Source organism: Lynx canadensis, chromosome E1 (assembly GCF_007474595.2).
Source record: "Lynx canadensis isolate LIC74 chromosome E1, mLynCan4.pri.v2, whole genome shotgun sequence".
In the NCBI taxonomy this organism is placed as follows: Eukaryota; Metazoa; Chordata; class Mammalia; order Carnivora; family Felidae; genus Lynx; species Lynx canadensis.
The window spans coordinates 10921101-10939218 of record NC_044316.2 but is presented as its reverse complement, the minus strand read 5'-3'; the positions used below and the strand labels follow the sequence as shown (position 1 = coordinate 10939218).

The 18118-nt window shown below is 62.9% G+C and overlaps 1 protein-coding gene across 1 annotated transcript; it reads left to right on the top strand.

The window, feature by feature from the left end:
- Nucleotides 1-286: 286 nt before the first annotated feature.
- LLGL1 (LLGL scribble cell polarity complex component 1) lies at nucleotides 287-18116 on the top strand. The gene is made up of 23 exons (XM_030295151.1): nucleotides 287-393; nucleotides 3874-3971; nucleotides 6135-6216; nucleotides 6304-6434; nucleotides 7386-7544; nucleotides 7624-7786; nucleotides 7871-8006; nucleotides 8331-8385; nucleotides 8539-8693; nucleotides 8772-8995; nucleotides 9191-9258; nucleotides 10345-10498; nucleotides 10572-10676; nucleotides 11384-11676; nucleotides 12013-12160; nucleotides 12409-12562; nucleotides 14543-14838; nucleotides 15352-15616; nucleotides 15803-15917; nucleotides 16115-16227; nucleotides 16510-16630; nucleotides 16775-16854; nucleotides 17485-18116. Exons 1-22 carry the CDS (start codon nucleotides 313-315, stop codon nucleotides 16851-16853), a joined length of 3195 nt encoding a protein of 1064 aa, XP_030151011.1. The 5' UTR covers nucleotides 287-312; the 3' UTR covers nucleotide 16854; nucleotides 17485-18116.
- Nucleotides 18117-18118: the final 2 nt, after the last annotated feature.

The following is an 18118-nucleotide window of genomic DNA, read 5'->3' as shown; positions in this document are numbered from 1 at the left end:
GTCCCAGCAGGCCCCACACCGCAGCGCATGCTCGGCGAGAGTACCTTCGCGAGCCCTGTCGAACCCGGGGGCCCAGTCTTCCCCCATTGTCTGGCCCGCAGGGGCGGGGCGGGCGGCGTATGGGCACACCTATTGGTCGGGCAGCACATCGGTTGCGCTCTGCGCCCACCTCCGTGCAGGCCCCGCCCCGCGCGCCCGCGCCCGGGCCGCCTGGCGCCCCGCCCGCGCCTCAGGACCGGCGGGGCCGCGCGGCGCATCCTGCGGGCGGCGGCGGCGGCGGCGGCGGGCGCGGCGCCGGCAGCCGGACGCAAGATGATGAAGTTTCGGTTCCGGCGGCAGGGCGCCGACCCGCAGCGCGAGAAGCTCAAGCAGGAGCTCTTCGCCTTCAACAAGGTGCGGCGGCGGTGGCGGCGGTTCGGGCTGGGCAGGAGGGGGCGGGCCGGGGGCCCAAGCCGGGGGCCCGGGGGCCGGAGCCACGTCGGGCTCGGGGGGAGGGGGCGCCAGCTGGGGCGGGGCGCGGGGGCCGGGACGCGCGCCCCTCTTCGGGCCCCGCTTCTCGCCTCTTTCCCTGCTCCACTCTCGGACTCTGGGTGGGTCTGGGTCTCTCGCTGACTTTCCGAGTCAGCTTGTCCGGGTCTCTGTGGGCCTCACTGGCCCTGGCTCTGCAGGTCTCTGTCTACCTGGGTCTGTGTGTCTCTGTCTCTGTATGACTCTTTGCCTGTCTCTGGGTCTCTGTCCCTGTCTCTGCCTGTGATCACCTCCCTATCCTCAGCCTATGCCTGTGTGTCCGGGGAGTGGGGGGTGTCTCTACCTCTGTCTCTGTGTATCTCTGGGTACCTCTTCTCTGTCTTCCTTCATCTCTCTGTCTCTGCATCTGTGAGTCTTTGCTGGTCTTTTCTTGCGTGTGTCTCTGCCTGCATATGTCCCTGTGCGGTCTCTAGAACTCTCACTCCGACTCTCACTCTCTGTCTCTTTATTTCTCTTCCTTTGGGGGCTCTCGGAGCCCCTGCTCAGCCCTGAGGGCAGCCCAGGGCCCCAGTTTGTTTTTCTTTTGCACCCAGGCCAGCGGGGAGGGGTGAGGAGGAGAGGCAGATGTTGGGGGGTGGGGCTGGGAAATCCCTTCCAAGTTCCTCTCCTTCCTTCCCCCAAGGCCCTAGGCTCTGCCTTGTGGGGCTCTGACCTGCCCTGTGCTGCTGGGGGCTCCAAGGAAGATGCCTGGCTTTGTACTCAACTACCCTTCAGTGTGTGGGGCCTCAGTTTCCCTTGCTGTGAAATGGAGCCACCTGGTTGTGGGCTCTGGCTCCCTGTATCACATGGGCCAGCTGACCTGCCTTTGAGCCACGGTGGAGGTGAGGGGGTGGAAGGTTGCTCCTTCCTTTCTTTTCCCAGGTAGGGCAAGAGGGGCCATGGGAAAGGGGCTGCCTGCAGCCCCCACCTCCTCCCACCCTTGCTCTGATGTGTGGTAGATCCAGGCCCCAACCTTTGCCTTGTTAACTTCTCCTGGGGTGTTGCTTCTGGCCTCAGTTTTACTCCAAACCTCTGATGCACAGCCCTTCACTGCTCTTGGGGATTAGAGTTGTTATCCCCGTCACACAGGTGAGAAAATCGAGGTTCAGAGAGGGGTGACGTCTGACTTGTCAAAGTCACAGAGCCAGTTGGGGCACTTTGTCCTTGTGTCCCCTTGTCGACAGGATTTGACTTTAGCTTTGAGGGGCAGGGATTTTTGGAGGGACTGCTGTGGTCCTGGGCCAGACTCAAGGACACTTTCGTCCAAGAGAACGCTCTGGGGTGACTGGACCTGCAGTGGCTGAGGTGGGAATGTCTCTCAGGGCAGGCAAGGTTTCCTGGTGACGGGGAGGCTGCCAGGACCTTCAGACTTGGCAGCTGAGTACTTGCCAGGGGCCTGAGGGGCCCAGAGGGGAGGCTGGTGCCCAGGGTCTCCCGGATGGCCCCCTTCCTATGCTGGGTGGCTATGAGGGCGAAGCCCTGGGAGGCGAGAGAATGATGGTGGCGACAGGCATGTGTTAAGGTGTCACTTCCTTAGCCATTGAGTCGGGTGTGAAGAGGAGAGGTGGTGGAGAGGCTTGGCTCCGCTTGGCTGGCCCTGGGTTGGTAGAAGCCGAGGGCTCCCTGCTAAGGAGAGTGAGGCCCCATTCTGAGTGGGCAGCGTTGGTGGGAGGGGTGTGGCTTGGGGCAAGGGGCTTGGTCACAAGAGGAGGTGGTAGGTGATCACTAGAGAATAAATAGGTCCCACATTCCCAAGCGATGGCAGGGGAGTCAGAAGCAAGCCTGGACTTTGGACTCAGTCTCACATCCAAATCCCCGCCCTGCCCACAAGGTGCCTGTGGGATGTCCACTCTATGTCAGTTTAACAGATACTGAGCTCCTACTGTGTGCAGGGCCCCCTTCTAGGTATGGGGGACACCACAGTGACCAGAAGGGACAAGTGCCTCTTCACACAGGATGCTCATGTACTTGTGGGGGAGACAGTGAAAAGCCAAAGCAAAAGAGTAAAACGTGCAGTAGCTTGGATAACAGCCAGTGCTGTAGATAAAGTAGGCTGAGGGTGTGGAGTGTGGGGACAGGGAGGCTGCTAGAGCAGGGTGGCTTAGGGAGGGCTCTGAGGAGTTGACTCCCAATCTGAGACCTGAATGGTGGGAAGGACCCCTCTTTGGGCAGTGCTGGGTGAAGCACGTTCCAGGCAGAGGGACAGTAGATGCAAAGGTCCTGAGGCAGGAGTCTGCCTAGTAAATTGGAGGAGAGCAGAAAGCCATTGGGCCTGGAGTCAAGTGAGCTGGGGGAGAGTGGGAAGAAGAGGACAGGGAGGGGCCAGGTGGTGAGGCGGGAGCTTGGAGAGGGTCCTGAGCAGAGGGTGGGGACTGGCTAGACACGGTCAGATGGTCAGATCTAGCAAACGTGTGGTGATGCTAGCGTGGGGGCGGGAAGGGAAGGGAAGCACTCCCCTCTACCCCCCAGCTAAACAGACTGTTCTGTCCTCAGGTTGGGCGCACTGCCGCTCGTGCCCAGATGGGAAACTGAGGCTTGGGGAGTACTGTGACTAGCCTGAGCCCGTGCAGGCTGCATAAAGGGCTCAGTCCCTGTCTGGATTGGTGGAGGCCGGGGCTACAGGCCTGGGGACCAGGGTTTCTTCTGAAATGTGTGTCTTGCTGAGGCAGTGGTCAGGAGATACCTGGACCCACATGCGGTGTCCCACATTGGTGTTGAGGACGGTGGGTGGGGGCCCCTCCAGCCGGGCCTCTGGGGATGAGTAGGAGCTCCTTGGTGGATGTGGGAAAACCGAGGAAAGCACGAGTGGGTGGAAGGAAGGATCGAGAACCTGGTGGGCAGGGGTCTGTGCGGCGGGGGGACTGGCCCTGCCAAGAGGAGTGGCCCTGGGGGAGGGGGAGGCTCAAGAGCCTCCACCTAGCTGATCTTGGGTGTTGCCCTCCGATCTCCATGTGGGGCCTGTGGGGAGTGCCAGGGACATCATTTGAGACTACGGACAGCATGGCGGCTCACCGCTAAAAGTGGGATGCAGAACCCTGCTCTGGGGGACAGGTAGGGTTGACTTTTGTGCCTGCACCCCGTTGGTCCTGTTTCTCTCTGTTGCCAGAGCCCTGCACACAGCAGGCTGGACACAGGTATTGAGAAAGACAGGGGCTTGGCAGGGGGAGGGCCTCTGCGGTGTGGACCGGACACGCGAACACCTGTTTCAGAGTTGAGGACACTGAGGCACAGAGCTCAGACGGACCAGCTCCAGTCCTGCTCTGCAGCTGCCATAGTCTGGAGGCTGCCTTGGGGTGGGACTCAGGTGGGCCAGGGGCAGCCATGCCTGTGCCTGTGCCAATGCCACTGCCCTCCCCTCCCCCGCAGACCGTGGAGCATGGCTTCCCCAACCAGCCCAGCGCCCTGGCCTTTGACCCGGAGCTTCGCATCATGGCCATCGGCACCAGGTCTGGGGCCGTCAAGATGTATCCTTTGGGAACTGAGGCCTTCAGGGCCCTTCGGAAGCTCCTGATTGCAGCTCCCTGTATGTGGGCTCCTTGGGCCGGGTGGGGGGGCAGGGGGGCTGGCCTGGGAGGCCGCAGTAGGCGCCTCGATCCTGGTGGAGGTTGGTGGTGTGGCTTCTGCCCTGAGACTCTTCCTTGCGGAGATGGTTGAGGGGGGTGGGGATGGGGTCTGCTTGCAGTGGTCACAGCTGTCCATCGCTGCATTTCAGCCAGCCAGTTACCTAGGCGACCCTAGCGTCGTTCCAGCAATTAATTGACTGGGGACACCAGGCCAGGAGGCTAACCACGCACGGTACCCAGCAAAGGTGTTGAGTGGGCCAGGGTTACACAGTGGGCCTTGCCCTGGTGACTGGGCACACACGTATGCCAATGTGAAGACACGTGTGTTCGGCTGAGGGGCTGGGGGCAGTGCCAGGCTCAGCATGGTGAGCGCGGCGCGGCCCCCACCTGGATGCTGGCGGCTGCACAATGGGCCGTGTGAGCCGCACAAAGCGGGCATTTTCCTGCAAGCGCAGGGTGGGGGTGGGGTGGGGGCAAGCAGGCAGCTGAATGCTCCTTGCCTGCCATGGAGAACCCCACCCCCACTGCCCTCGGGGAAGCCCCTTGGGTGGGGAGACAGAGGTGTGGGGTCTGGCTGGAGGCGGCTCGGTGAGGGGTGCCCACCCTCACCCTTCCTCTTGGGACCCTCTGGCTCTCAGTACCCTCGTTGGGGACACTGGTTGGCAGAAGATGAGTCAGTGCCTGGAAGGAGGCAGGGTGGGGATGGGGGTCTTCCCACCCCAGGGCTGGGTGGCCAGACAGGGGTGGGCGTCTGGGCCTGTGGTCTGTGAGTTTGCCTTCTCCAGGGAGTGTGGCTGGGCCAGGATGCCCCTCCTCTCCCGTGGGCCCCTGAGGCACTGGTGGGGCAGGGAAGGGGGTGGGGAGGGGGCAGTGCCTGGACCCCGTGCCCCCAAGTCCCCACCTGCCCTGGAGGGGGCATGCACTTCCTGGCCAGCTCCCACTCCTTGTGGTGCTGGCCTGCCTCACAGGTATATTGTGGTCCCGAAGCCCTTTCTTCTTCTCAGTGCCCTGCTCCACGCGACTCTGTTGGCCACTTGAGCTGTCGCTCCGTGGTCTCACGCACAGGCTCCTCCCGCTCACAAAGAACCTGGTGTACTGGCGAGGAGACATCCCCGGAGGAAGCTGGGGCCCTCCTCTGTCCCCTTAGTCCTTCCCCCAGTCTACCCTAGCTCCCAGCCCTGGGTCGGGAAACTGAGGCTGGCCACAGAAGCCACCCTTCCCCCTCAAGGGTGGCCCGTCTCCTTGGCAACCCTGGTTCCCGCCCAGCGCTCCTGCCCTCTCTTTTGTCCCCTCTTCTGTGTTCTCCTGGCTCCTGCAGGGAATCCCAACTCTAGCTCCAAAGCAACCGGCTCCTGCGTTGTTGCTGGGCAACGCTGACCCCTCCCTAACCCTCCCTCCTGGGGCCCCCTCGGCCCTGCCCGACTGGTGTTGCTGTGACTCTGGCACTGACACCAGACACTTGAAGCGGGTCACCCAGTCTAAGCCTCTGCGGATTGTCTGTGAAATGGGCAGGCTGAGGCCTCTCCCTGGTCACAGTGGGGGCTGCTGGCTGCGTGCCCCAGAGGGAGGTTGGTTTCCTTGCCCATAGCCGGAGGTTGGCCTGGAGCTGTGGGAAGAGGCAGCCTGGACTCTCCTCTGCTCCAGACTTCCATGCCCAGGCTTGGTCTGGCGTCTCTGCCTGTATGATCCGAACCTGGGGGGCCCAGCTCTTACGTACACAGACACACGCACACGGCTAACACAGGGCAGAACCCTGGCTGCCTGCCGGGCCTGTGTTGGGTATGTCCTTATTCTCACTTGCCCTGCATCAGCCCTACAAGGTGGGAGTGGGACTCACTAGCCCCTTTTACGGATGAGGAAGTAACTGACTTGCAGGAGCAGAGTGGAGCCTGCACGCTGAGCCTGGGGATATCTTGGGGGGATAGGACAGTGCTTCTTCAGGGAGGGGTCCCATCTGGACCTTGGAGGGCTTCTGGATAGGCAGCCCTGGTTGGGGCCCGTTGGAATCGTTCTCAGAAAGGAGGATCTCCCGTATCTGCTTCTGCCCTTGACCTGTGCTCTCAGCTACGGTGCACCTGGCGTGGAGTTTACCGGCCTACACCGAGACACGGCCACTGTTACCCAGATGCACTTCCTGCCTGGCCAGGTGAGCCTCCACCCTCGCTGGCTCCCGTGGCCCCCATGCCCTCCCCATCCCAGGCCAGCCCAGTCTTGGTCTCTGCTCATCCACCAGGGCCGCCTCCTGACCCTGTTGGACGACAGCAGCCTGCATCTCTGGGAGATCGTCCACCACAATGGCTGTGCCCACCTGGAGGAAGCACTCAGCTTCCAGCCACCCAGTCGGCCGGGCTTTGACTGTGCCAGGTATCGGAGGACTTGGCTGGGGACCAGCTGCTGGGCGCAGGGGGTGGGAGGGGGAGCCCGGGGGAGGTTGTGGAAGCCAGCCTTGCAAAGGTGCTGTGGGGGTAGGAAGCCTCCCTCAAGCTAAGATACGGGGTGGTAGGGTACCTGGGGCTGGGCCCGGGGCCCAGAGAGATGTGCCCTGTGGATTTTGCAGGTGTGAAATAGGGGGCTCTGGCCAAGTCTGAGGTGAGCAGGTAGTGTCCATGCTCTGGGGACCGCTGGGGCCTTTAACAGTTTGGAGGGGGCGATGGGTGATAATGTACGTGGGTGAAAGGGCAGCTGGGGGGCAAGGAGCGTTGTCCCAGGCTGTATGAGGTGCCAGCAGGATGCTTCAGGGGTCAGTGGAGTGGGCCTAGGCCCCCAGTGAGAGTGTAAGGGGCCTCTCGGTCTGGCTCTGCTGAAACAGAGTTGTCCTACTCCTTCTGGGGGCTGGGTGACACCCTCACACGGGGGTGGACTCCTGGGGTCTCCCATCCTCTTCAGGCCAGGTCCAATCTGGGGCCCTCCTGCAAAGTCAGGGAGACATCTTGAGGCTGGCGACAGGGTTCCTGGGTGAGGCTCAGGAGGGTTGTGTGTGTCCTAGAGCCCTTGGTCCTGGCCCAGGCACTGGCCTGGTTCCTACCTTCCTTCCTAGTGAGGGGGAGGGGTCGGGAGCCCGTCTCCAAGACCTGAGGAGCCTATTTTTATCCCTCTCCTTCCCAACATCCTGATGAATAATTGAGTGAGCTAATTGTGATGCCCGCAGCCACCACCTTTGCCTTCCCCGTGCGCCAGCCAGCCCACTCGATAATCCGGCCTCTGTGAGCGCACAGGGTCCATAATGAGCTGCCAGTAGCAGCCCAGCCCCCTCCACACCACTCCTCAGCGGGCGGACGGGCTTGCGCCCTCACCCACTCCCCTCATCCCTTGCAGTGGCCCGCTCAGCCTCGCCCGTGTCACGGTGGTCTTGCTGTTGGCAGCCGGTGACCTGGCGGCCCTGGGCACCGAGGGCGGCAGCGTCTTCTTCCTGGACGTGCCCACCTTGATGCTGCTCGAGGGGCAGACTCTTGCCCCGGACGACGTTCTTCGAAGGTAAGAGGCAGGCGGACCTCCCAGCAGCCTCTCCATGCCTGGGTGGTGCTCCTGCCGGCTCACCTGCGCCCCTCTGCAGCGTGCCAGATGACTACCGGTGTGGGAAGGCGCTGGGCCCCGTGGAGTCACTCCAAGGACACCTGCGGGACCCCACCAAGATCCTCATTGGCTACAGCCGGGGCCTGCTGGTCATCTGGAACAGGGCGGCGCAGTGCGCGGACCGTGTCTTCCTGGGGAACCAGGTGTGTGAGGGAGGCCGGCACCTGCCGCCGGGGCCCTCTGCTTAGGGCTCTGCTCACACTGCCCCCCCCCCAACCCCCCTGCAGCAGCTGGAGAGCCTGTGCTGGGAACGCAGCGGCAACACGCTGGTCAGCTCGCACAGTGACGGCAGCTACGCTGTCTGGTCTGCGGGTGCCGGCGGCTCCCCCGTGACACAGCCCACGGTAGCCACCACGCCCTACGGTGAGTGCTGGGGAGGCTGAGGGCAGCCCTGCCACCTGAGCATGGGGTTGACCGGGGACCCCAAGCTCAGGCACTTGGGGCTGCCCGGCCTTGGTGGGGGTACCCAGGAGGCCTTGTGTGAGATGCCATGCTGAGCCACGTCCTCGAAGGTGAGGTTGCTGGGGGGCACGGTTGGGCAGTGGGCCTTCCCCTCGGGGTCAGGAAGCAGCTGTGAGGCCAGGATGATGGAGGCAGAGCAGGAACGGGAGAAGCTTGGAGAAATGTGACCTGGGGCCCTTCTGGTCCCTGTGAGCGAATGAGCCCGACACTGTCCCACCCCTCCAGGCCCCTTCCCCTGCAAAGCCATTAACAAGATTCTGTGGCGAAACTGTGCATCTGGGTAGGTGGGGAGCTGGTTCTCAGATGTGGGTTGGGGGCTGTGTCTGCAGGGGGGAGGAGGGTGGGCTCTGGGGCACAGGGATGTCCTGTCCTGGGTCGGGCAGTGTGCACTTGGGGTCTGGGTGGCTCACGTGGCTCCACGCCTGCCGTGCAGGGACCACTTCATCATCTTTAGTGGAGGCATGCCCCGCGCCAGCTACGGTGACCGCCACTGTGTGAGTGTGCTCCGGGCTGAGACTCTGGTGACGCTGGACTTCACCTCCCGCATCATCGACTTCTTCACGGTGCACAGCACACGGCCCGAGGACGGTGTGTGCCCTGTCCTCCCCACCCCATGCCCTGCGCCCCCCACCCCGTGGCTCTGCTCACCCAGCCCTCGCCCCGCAGAGTTCGACGAGCCCCAGGCCCTGGCTGTGTTGCTCGAAGAGGAGCTGGTGGTGCTCGACCTGCAAACGCCTGGCTGGCCTGCTGTGCCTGCCCCCTACCTGGCCCCGCTGCACTCATCTGCTATCACCTGCTCGGCACATGTCGCCAACGTCCCCGCCAAGCTGTGGGCCCGCATTGTGAGCGCCGGCGAGCAGCAGAGCCCCCAGCCTGCCTCCAGCGCCTCGGTGTGTGCCCAGGGCCTCCTGCAGGGGCGGGGACATGGGGAGGGAGGGTGTTGCAGGCAAAGGCCTGGAGGTGGGGATGTAGCAGGTGTACACGGGGAATTCAGGCAGCTTGGGCCCCGGGTGCCATGCTGAAGGTGAGGAGAGAAGGTGTTTGTCCTGACCTACCGCTTCCACATCTCTGCCTCCCTCTCTCAGAGCTGGCCCATCACCGGGGGCCGGAACCTGGCCCAGGAGCCATCACAGCGGGGGCTACTGCTGACTGGGTAGGCAGACACATGTGTTCCATGGCCAAGCACAGGTGTGACGTGTGCGTGTGTGTGTGCGTGTGTGTATGTGTGTGTGTACGCGTGTGTATTTGGGCAAATGGAGCGTGGTGCGGCCCATGCAGGTTCAGGAGAGCCCATCCTGGGCTGGTGGGTACTGACCTGCCTGGTGACTCAGGCCCCAGCCCTGGTGGGACCAGGCCATTCCCCTCTCCTGCAGGGTGGATTGGGATGAAGCCTCCCTAGGCCCTGGTTAAAGGCCCCGCCCTGCCCTGCCTTTTGGTCTAGAATTGGGCTCCACCCACCCGGCCTGCCCTGGGACCGGAAAATCTGGGCTGGCCCACGCTCATCTGCCCAGGGCAGGTGCTAGAGAGCCCAGTCTGGGCCTGGCGGGCGCTGACGTGCCCAGTGACTCAGGCCCCAACTTCCTGCCCTGCCCCTGCCTGTGCTGGGACCCTCAGGCCTCTGACTCCAGTGTCCCCTATCCTGCTTGAGAGCTCCTAATCATGGCTTTCAGAGCTTTTGGAGGTATCCCAACCAGCCCCAGAGACTCACACACCTTTTCTCGCCCTGGCTCTGGGCTCCCACCACCGCCCAAAGGTCCCTGACGTGGGCTCTGCAGCTGTGTCCTGAGGCTGCACCCCAGATTTGTCTGCTCCTGCCCCCCGCTTCCCCTCCCTGCTTCCTCCCAGCCTCCCCAGGCTTCCTGCTGCTCTGCCTACATGGCTGCCTCATGCCTCATGATCCTTCTGCTCTGTGGCTAACTCCCGATCGCTTTTTCTGGATGCGCCCGTAGTCCTCTGTTCCCTGCATTATCTCCTCTGTCATCTCCTGCTCGTCACACTGGTGATTATTTCCATACCTTCTCACCCTGTTTGAGGGGCCCCGGTGCATGTGGTCTGGCATACTGTAGGCACTCAAGATGTGTTTGCTCTATACAGTAGATGCCTCCTGTTTGCTGTGTGCAGTGGGAGTCTGGTCAGTGCTTGGCATATGTAGTAGGTGGTCAGCGCGTGGTCACTGGATGAGCGGGATGGGGGTGGTGCACGGGGACCGGGGGTGGGCCTGATGTTGCCTTCCCTACAGCCACGAGGACGGCACCGTGCGCTTCTGGGATGCATCTGGTGTGGCCTTGCGGCCGCTCTACAAGCTCAGCACAGCTGGCCTCTTCCAGACAGACTGTGAGCACGCTGACAGCCTGGCCCAGGCCGCTGAGGACGACTGGCCGCCCTTTCGCAAGGTAGGCCCTGCCCCGGCCCTGGGGAGCCGGGTCCCAGCTCTGCCCCAAGTCATCGCTCCATCCCGCCCCGCAGGTGGGCTGCTTTGACCCCTACAGCGATGATCCTCGGCTCGGCGTGCAGAAGGTGGCGCTCTGCAAGTACACAGCCCAGATGGTGGTGGCTGGCACTGCAGGCCAGGTAAGGCGGAGGTGCCCCAGGCTTGGGGTCTCAGAGGGCTTTCTGGAGGAGGTGGGCCTGACCTAGAGGGTCTAGTGGAGTAGTGGGGGACGCACATGGGCAAAAGCCCGGAGATGGGAATGGGGCTGCAGGTGGGGCTTGCTGCGGTGAGGCCAGCCAGGGAGGTGGAACCTCTAGGAGGCCTGGAGTCCAAGCTCTGGCCGCCGGGAACCACACCAGGGGTGGGAGCACGGGTGTTAGGTGGGCACTGAGAGTGGGGACCAGCAGGTCTGGGTTGCTGCCGTGCCCCAGCACTCAACACGGTATATGGGGCTCAGTGGGTAATTACCGTTAAATGGGAGACAGGCTAGTGGGGGGTGCTTTGCTCCAAAGGCCAGTGGGTCTTGGTGACTGCTGTTCCCCTCTCACTCGTGCAGTATGCAGAAGGTGCTCAATGTATGCTCATTGCTAAAGGGAGAGAGACTTGCAGGGGTGGGATATTGTGCTCCTGGAAGGCAAGGACCAGCTGGTCTTGGTCACCATTGTGTTCCCCAGTGCTCAGCGAAGGCCTTGGGATACACTAGGCTTTCAGTGAGTGCTTGTTAAGCGGATAAATGAGAGACAGTACTGGGACTGGCCTAATGGTGGCTTTGCAGGCTCAGGTGGGGCCCGGGTAGTCCTGTCCTCCACACTGACCCCTCCCCACCCTGCCATGGCTGTGTTTTCAGGTGCTGGTGCTGGAGCTAAGTGATGTGCCATCAGAACAGGCGGTCAGCGTGGCCAGTGTGGACCTCCTCCAGGACCGAGAGGGCTTCACGTGGAAGGGCCACGAGCGGCTGAGTCCGCGCACAGGGCCACTGCCGTGGCCCGCTGGCTTCCAGCCCCGCGTGCTGGTTCAATGCCTGCCACCAGCTGCTGTCACCGCTGTCACGCTCCATGCCGAGTGGAGCCTCGTGGCCTTCGGTACCAGTCATGGCTTTGGCCTCTTCGACTACCAGCGCAAGAGCCCTGTGCTGGCCAGGTGTGTGTGTGGTGGGCCCGGAGCCCGGTGAGCGGGGGCTGTACTTGCACCTGGCCCCAGCCTCCTGTGAGACCTTTGGTGTCTCCCCACACCTGTCTGGGCCTCAGTTTCCCCGTCTGAGATCTGACATGGTGCAGGTAGGGCGTCCTTGAAGCCGCCTTCCCCGCTGGCAGCTCTGTCTTTATGAAAAGTGCTGCTGGTAGAGTGTTAAGCGCCCCCGGCTGTGGGTTCGAGGGGCAGAGGGGCTCCGGCTTCCTGAGCCACGGGGCCGGCAGGAGCGCGGCGGCTGCTCCAGGAGTCTGCTCCGTGGCACAGCTGGCACCTGCCTGCCCCCAGGTGCACCCTTCACCCCAACGACTCCCTGGCCATGGAAGGGCCGCTGTCCCGGGTGAAGTCGCTCAAGAAGTCTCTGCGCCAGTCTTTCCGGCGCATCCGCAAAAGCCGAGTCTCGGGCAAGAAGCGGGCCGCTAATGCCAACAGCAAGGTGAGGCGGGGCTGCGCTGCCTGGATGCCACCTCTCTGCCTGCTGGGGCCAGGCACAGCAGTGGAGCCTCAGCTCCAAGTGTCTGTTCCCTTCAGTAGCCCCGGCCCCCGGGGCCCCCCCCCCCCCCCCCCCCCCCCCCCGCCCTGCTGATCAGGATGAACCGGGGAAGGTGCTGGGATGTCGGCACCAGGCTGTATGGGAGCAGAGGGGGTTGGGGAGGCGGAGTTCTGGAGGCTGTGCCCCTCCAGTTGCAGGAGGCCAATGCGCAGCTGGCCGAGCAGGCCTGCCCCCATGACGTGGAGATGACCCCCGTGCAGCGCCGCATTGAGCCCCGCTCTGCCGACGACTCCCTCTCGGGTGTTGTTCGCTGCCTCTACTTCGCTGACACGTTCCTTCGAGATGGTGAGGCCAGGGGGACGGGCTGGGGGGATGGGCCTGAGCCGGCCATCTAGGAAACAGGGAAGGGTGGGACCGTGCCGTCTGGGAGGTTGGAAGGCACACCCTATGCGCCGGACTGAGCTGGCGACAGTGCCCTGGCCACCCCAAGTGGTCCCCCCTGGAACTTCCAACTGTGAGGGGTTGGTGAGTGAGCCGGGCCTCTGAGACCTGAAGAGGGAGAAGGGAGCCCAAGATCTGGGGGAGGAGAGTGTGGGGGTCAGCCAGTGCCAGTGGCTGAGGTGGGTATGTGTTGGGGAGATGACCCGGGCGTGGTGGCTGCAGAGGATGGGGAGGCTGGGGAGACGCTGGGTGCTGGCCACCTCACTCTGCAGTGGTGAGTGCCCTGAGTGGTGGGAGCCCCGGGACGGTCCTCTGCAGACCGATGTGGTCTGGTTTATTGACTGATTCACTGATGGATTTTTACCTTGTATCATGGAGAATTTTAACCATACACAACAACAGAAGTGCAGTCGCCCCACAAAGACAGCCAGCCATCTGCTGCTGCACCGTCCCCGCCCCACACGGTGGCTTTTAATAAATTTTTATTTATTTATTTTTGAGAGAGAGAGAGAGAGAGAGAGAGAGAACAAGTGGGGGAGAGGCAGAGAAAAAGAGGGACAGAGGATCTGAAGTTGGCTCTGCACAGACAGCAGAAAGCCCAAGCAGAAAGCCCACTGTGGGGCTTGAACCCATGAACCATGAGATCATGACCTGAGCTGAAGGCAGCCGCTTAACTGACGAAGCCACTCAGCCCCCCTCCCCACCCCCCCCACAGTGGCTTTTATCTTGCTGGAGCATTTTCAACGAATATCTGTACATCAGGACTTGAGTGCGTGTCTAACAGACAGAACCGGCAGCCATGATGCCACCCCGCGGAACCGGTGCTGATCCAGTCTCGTCACACTCGGGCTGTGGTGGCTTTCTCCTTTCATCTCCAAAATGCCTTTTTATGGTTGATGTTGGGTCAGCATCTAGTCATTCTGCACTTGGTGTTTCACTGATGTGACTTTCAGGCTCTTGAATCCGAGCAGGGACCCCCCTCCCCGCCCCCCCCCCCCCCCCCCCCCGCCTTCCGATGTCATGTATTTGTTGAGGATCTTTTATCCAGTGGATTTTCTCAGAGTCTGGACATGGTAGCCCCAGGCTCTTTACCTTGTTCCGCTGTCACCATGAGAAGGTTTATGGCGTTCAGGTTCCCAGCTGGCTGGGTGTCCTAGGTCTGGGCAACATTTTGAGTTGCTTATTTTCCCTGGGGTTTGGCTCCCCCTGGTGGTTGTTGCTGAGGCCACCGATTCATCAAGGGCACACAGCCGTGGCTGCTGGCTCCTGCTGGCTCCTGCTGGCTTCTTCTGGCTCCTGCTGGCTCCTGGACATTGAGCTGTGATTCTCCACCAAGGACCTTCCCCAGAGGTTCAGCCCACACAGGGAAAGCTGGCTAGACAGCGTCCCGCGGGCCTCATTTCTTTCCAGCCCGGCCCCGAGGACTCCGCGTCTGGCTGTTGGGCCGAAAGCACACGGCGGGGGGTGGGCTGTGGCCAGCTGGAACGCATCTGCAGGGTGCGGGCTGGTTCCAAGTCTGTCAGTAAGACTAGTGATGGCATATGGTGAGGGGGTGTCAGGGCTGCATGGTGGGGGGGGACTCTGTTCCTGAAATGGGGGCTGAGGGTACAGTGGGATGGGGTTGGAGAGATCAGGGTCTAGTTTGGGTGCCTGTTGACGTCCTCGAGATGTCCTGGAGGCCATTCCCACTTCTGCAGGAGGGCTGTATCTGAGGCCCCAAATTTCGTCAGTAATACAGAGAAGGTGCCTCGGGCCTGAGGCCCTCTGACGTCCCTGGGGAGGCGTGGGACACGAGAGAACTGATTCCGGGGTATCCGGAGAGGAGGGGAGGAACCTGTATCATGCGGCCGACACCCCGCCTCACCAGCCCCCGTCGTCCCGCAGCGGCCCATCACGGACCCACCATGTGGGCAGGCACCAACTCGGGGTCCGTGTTTGCCTACGCGCTGGAGGTGCCGGCGGCCGCGGCAGGTGGTGAGAAGCGACCCGAGCGGGCGGTGGAGGCCGTGCTGGGCAAGGAGGTGCAGCTGATGCACCGTGCACCCGTGGTGGCGATTGCCGTGTTGGATGGGCGCGGCCGCCCGCTGCCCGAGCCCTATGAGGCCTCTCGGGATCTGGCACAGGCACCTGACATGCAGGGCGGCCACGCTGTGCTCATCGCGTCTGAGGAGCAGTTCAAGGTAAACCACCGTGGCGACCCTCCTGGCTCCCACCTGACACCGTTAGACCTTCCAGGAACTCTGTCCTCACTGTGCTCCCCATCTGCTGAGACCCCCTGTCTGCCTGAGACACATGCCCCTGGACTAGCAGAGATGGCCCCTGGAGAACCCAGATGCTCCCTCAGCCAGCCACATCCCCCCAGGACCCTCCTGCCTCACCGAGTCCCTGCCAGGACCCTCTGAAGACTCCGCAGGGCTCTGTCCGGCAGGAACTCGTGACCTGAGTGGATACCAGCCACCTTACCCTTACAACCCAGTGTGACTGGTTTGGCCACAGATGGGGGTACCCTGGGAGGTTTCCTAGGTGAAGTCTGAGGAGAGGGTGCCCAGGCGGGAGGCCGCCGGGCGGCCGGGGCTGCAGGCCCAACTGGCAGGCCGGGTTCGGGGCGGGGGCTGGTGCCCGCAGCCGGGAGGGTGGGCCCTGCGGGTGTGGACAGGGCCAGCCCCTTTCACCGGCCGCCCGCCTGCCGCCAGGTGTTCACACTACCCAAGGTGAGCGCCAAGACCAAGTTCAAGCTCACGGCCCACGAGGGCTGTCGGGTGCGCAAGGTGGCCCTTGCCACGTTTGCCAGCGTGGCCTGTGAGGACTACGCTGAAACCTGCCTGGCCTGCCTCACCAACTTGGGCGACGTGCACGTCTTCTCGGTGCCTGGCCTGCGGCCCCAGGTACACTACTCCTGTATCCGGAAGGAGGACATCAGCGGCATCGCCTCCTGTGTCTTCACGCGCCACGGCCAGGGTGAGGGGAAGGCTTCTTGGGGCAGAAGCGGCCTGAGCGGGGCTGGAAGAGTTGCTGGGGGGCGTCAGCAGAGGGGCCCCCGGGCGGGCTCGGGACTGGCCGGCACAGGCCAGGGGGAGGCCACTGAGGGATTGTGGGTGCAGTCACACCCCCTAACTGCACCCCACTCTTCACCCGCCCACCCAGGTTTTTACCTGATTTCTCCATCGGAGTTTGAACGCTTCTCTCTGAGTGCTCGGAACATCACAGAGCCGCTGTGCTCTCTGGACATTAGCTGGCCCCGAGATACCACGCGCACCAGGTGCGTGGGAGGGGCAGCCCAGGGGGCCTTCACTAAGGCTGGTCTCATCCTCGTGCTCGGATCCTGCGTGGAACAAGGGTGGCCCTCCCTCGTGTCACCCCGCTCTGGTCCTGGGCCCCAGGAGAGGGAGGGTAGGGCCTGGCACTTGAGACTTGAGGCGCCTGCTTGTGGCACCCATCGTGGCCTCATCTCTACAGCCACAGGCTCCGAGAGTCGCCCAAGCTGAGCCAGGCTAATGGGACCCCAGGCGTTGTCCTGGCCCCAGGGAGCCGCGATGGAAGCCCTGGTCCTGCCCGCAGCAAGGGAGCTGGTAAGGACGCTGGATGTGAAGTGAAAGTGGCAGGATATCCACGCAGCTGAGGCAGGACGGGGGGCAAGCCTCCGTAGGTGGCAGCAACCTGACAGAGGCTGGAAGCCTGGGTGGGGGGGCCAGGCCAGGCAGGAGTGGGGGAGGGGGGTGGCGGTCTGCCTTCAGTCCCAAGTCTCACTGTGGGCTGGGTTCGGGTCCGAGTCAGGTCCCCAGGGGATGGAAGGTAGAGTGCAGAGGGTGCCCAGATGGCCAGGTGGGGTCCCGATCATTTCCTTCCTGCAGACACCCCAGAGCCACCCGAGGCCACGCTCTCACCCATGTCCATTGACTCGGCCACCAGTGCTGACACCACGCTGGACACGACAGGGGACGTCACGGTGGAGGACGTGAAGGATTTCCTGGGGTGAGGCGGGTGGGCGGGTCCGCAGAGGGGCTGGCCTGGGTCCTCCCCAGCCTCCCTCTGCTACCCTCTGTCTGCCTTCTGTCAGAGCTGGGCACAGAGGCCCCACGTCCCAGGACCCTCTGATCTCCGCTCCCCTCCCCACAGCTCTTCAGAGGAATCTGAGAAGAATCTGAGGAACCTGGCCGAAGACGAGGCTCGAGCCTGTGCCATCCTGATCAAATGAGGTGCTGCGGGTTTAGGGGCCCTGGGTCTGCCTGGTCCTTACTGTTTGACAGCCCTGATTTTCACGGTTCGGTACTAGAAAGGCTAGGCCGGCTTGTCAGCTCCTGGATGGCATGGGTAGTGTTTGGAACCAGGCCAGAGCAAACCACTTAGAGGTGGTGGCAGCTCGGGGCTCAGGGGCCGGTGTGGCCAGCCCATTTTGCAGAGATGATCACTCAGGCTCTTGTGGTGGGGTCCTGCCAGGTGAGCCTGGTGAGTGGGGCCTGGATCTGGGCCCAGATCTGGGGCCCAGAGGTCTGCCCAACCTATTCGCTGCCCAGTGCCCCTACCCACGCAGCCTGGCCCTACGCCGGGCGGAGACCCCCCCCACCCCCAAGCTCCCTCTTCATCTGCTGCCGGGGTTACTGCTGCCTCCTCCCTGGCCACGCCCTGGGCCTCAGTGGGCCCAGCGTGGTCAGTGGTCAGAGTCAGCAAGCCCACCTCTGGCTGTCCCTGCAAGACCCTTGCTCCTAAATGGGTGGGGTGGCCCTTTTGCCTGCCCTAGAGGGGGCACGGTGGCACTTCTGCAGCCAGGCCGTTTGCACTTTTCGGCTCCCTGGCTTTCTCTGACCCCTCTTCTCTTCCTTTACCAGGAAGGCCAGAACTGCTTGGCTACCCACTGCCCTTCTGGGAGCTGGGATCCAGGACCCCTGGCCCCTCCGCATAGACCCACACCTGCTAACCTACAGCCTCCAGAGGGACCTGCCCACCTCTGCCCCGGTGCGGTATGGGGGGGGTGTGGGCCCGGGACTCAGCCCAGAGCCTCTGGGGTAGATTCACCTTGGCCGCTCCAGTAGGCAGTTAGCCATCTGGAAGCCAGGCGCTACAGGGCGAGGACTGCTGGGCCTGGCAAGCCCCATGCCACCTCCCACTCAGCACACCGTCCTTCCCCACTGCCTTTGCAAAGAATATTTTTCTAACGCCTGTGCCGGGCTGGACAGGCATTTCTAAAACTATTTTGGTACTTGCTCCTGGGCCAGCACCCACCGCCCCCCCCCCCCCAAGTCTGTGATGTGCGCATATATACGACTGGGAGTTCTGCCGGGCACCCAGGACTGGGGGCCCAGTCAGGGTGTGTGTGTGTGCATGTGTGAGTATGTGTGTGCGTGTGTGTGCACGAGGGTGGGGGGCGGGGAGGTCGGTCAGGATGGATTTCCCTGTAGATTGTACCTTGGGGTTTTTTTCCTGTCATTTTGTTAAAATTAGCGCTGTTTTAATATTAAAAAT

What these genes read in the sequence shown, in the direction of transcription:
- LLGL1 (XM_030295151.1), top strand. Translation starts at nt 313, where the DNA reads ATGATGAAGTTTCGGTTCCGGCGGCAGGGCGCCGACCCGCAGCGCGAG. An exon ending in AGCTCTTCGCCTTCAACAAG is followed by an intron (nt 394 to 3,873) that starts GTGCGGCGGCGG and finishes CCTCCCCCGCAG; the next exon opens with ACCGTGGAGCATGGCTTCCC. An exon ending in TGGCTGGCACTGCAGGCCAG is followed by an intron (nt 10,677 to 11,383) that starts GTAAGGCGGAGG and finishes CTGTGTTTTCAG; the next exon opens with GTGCTGGTGCTGGAGCTAAG.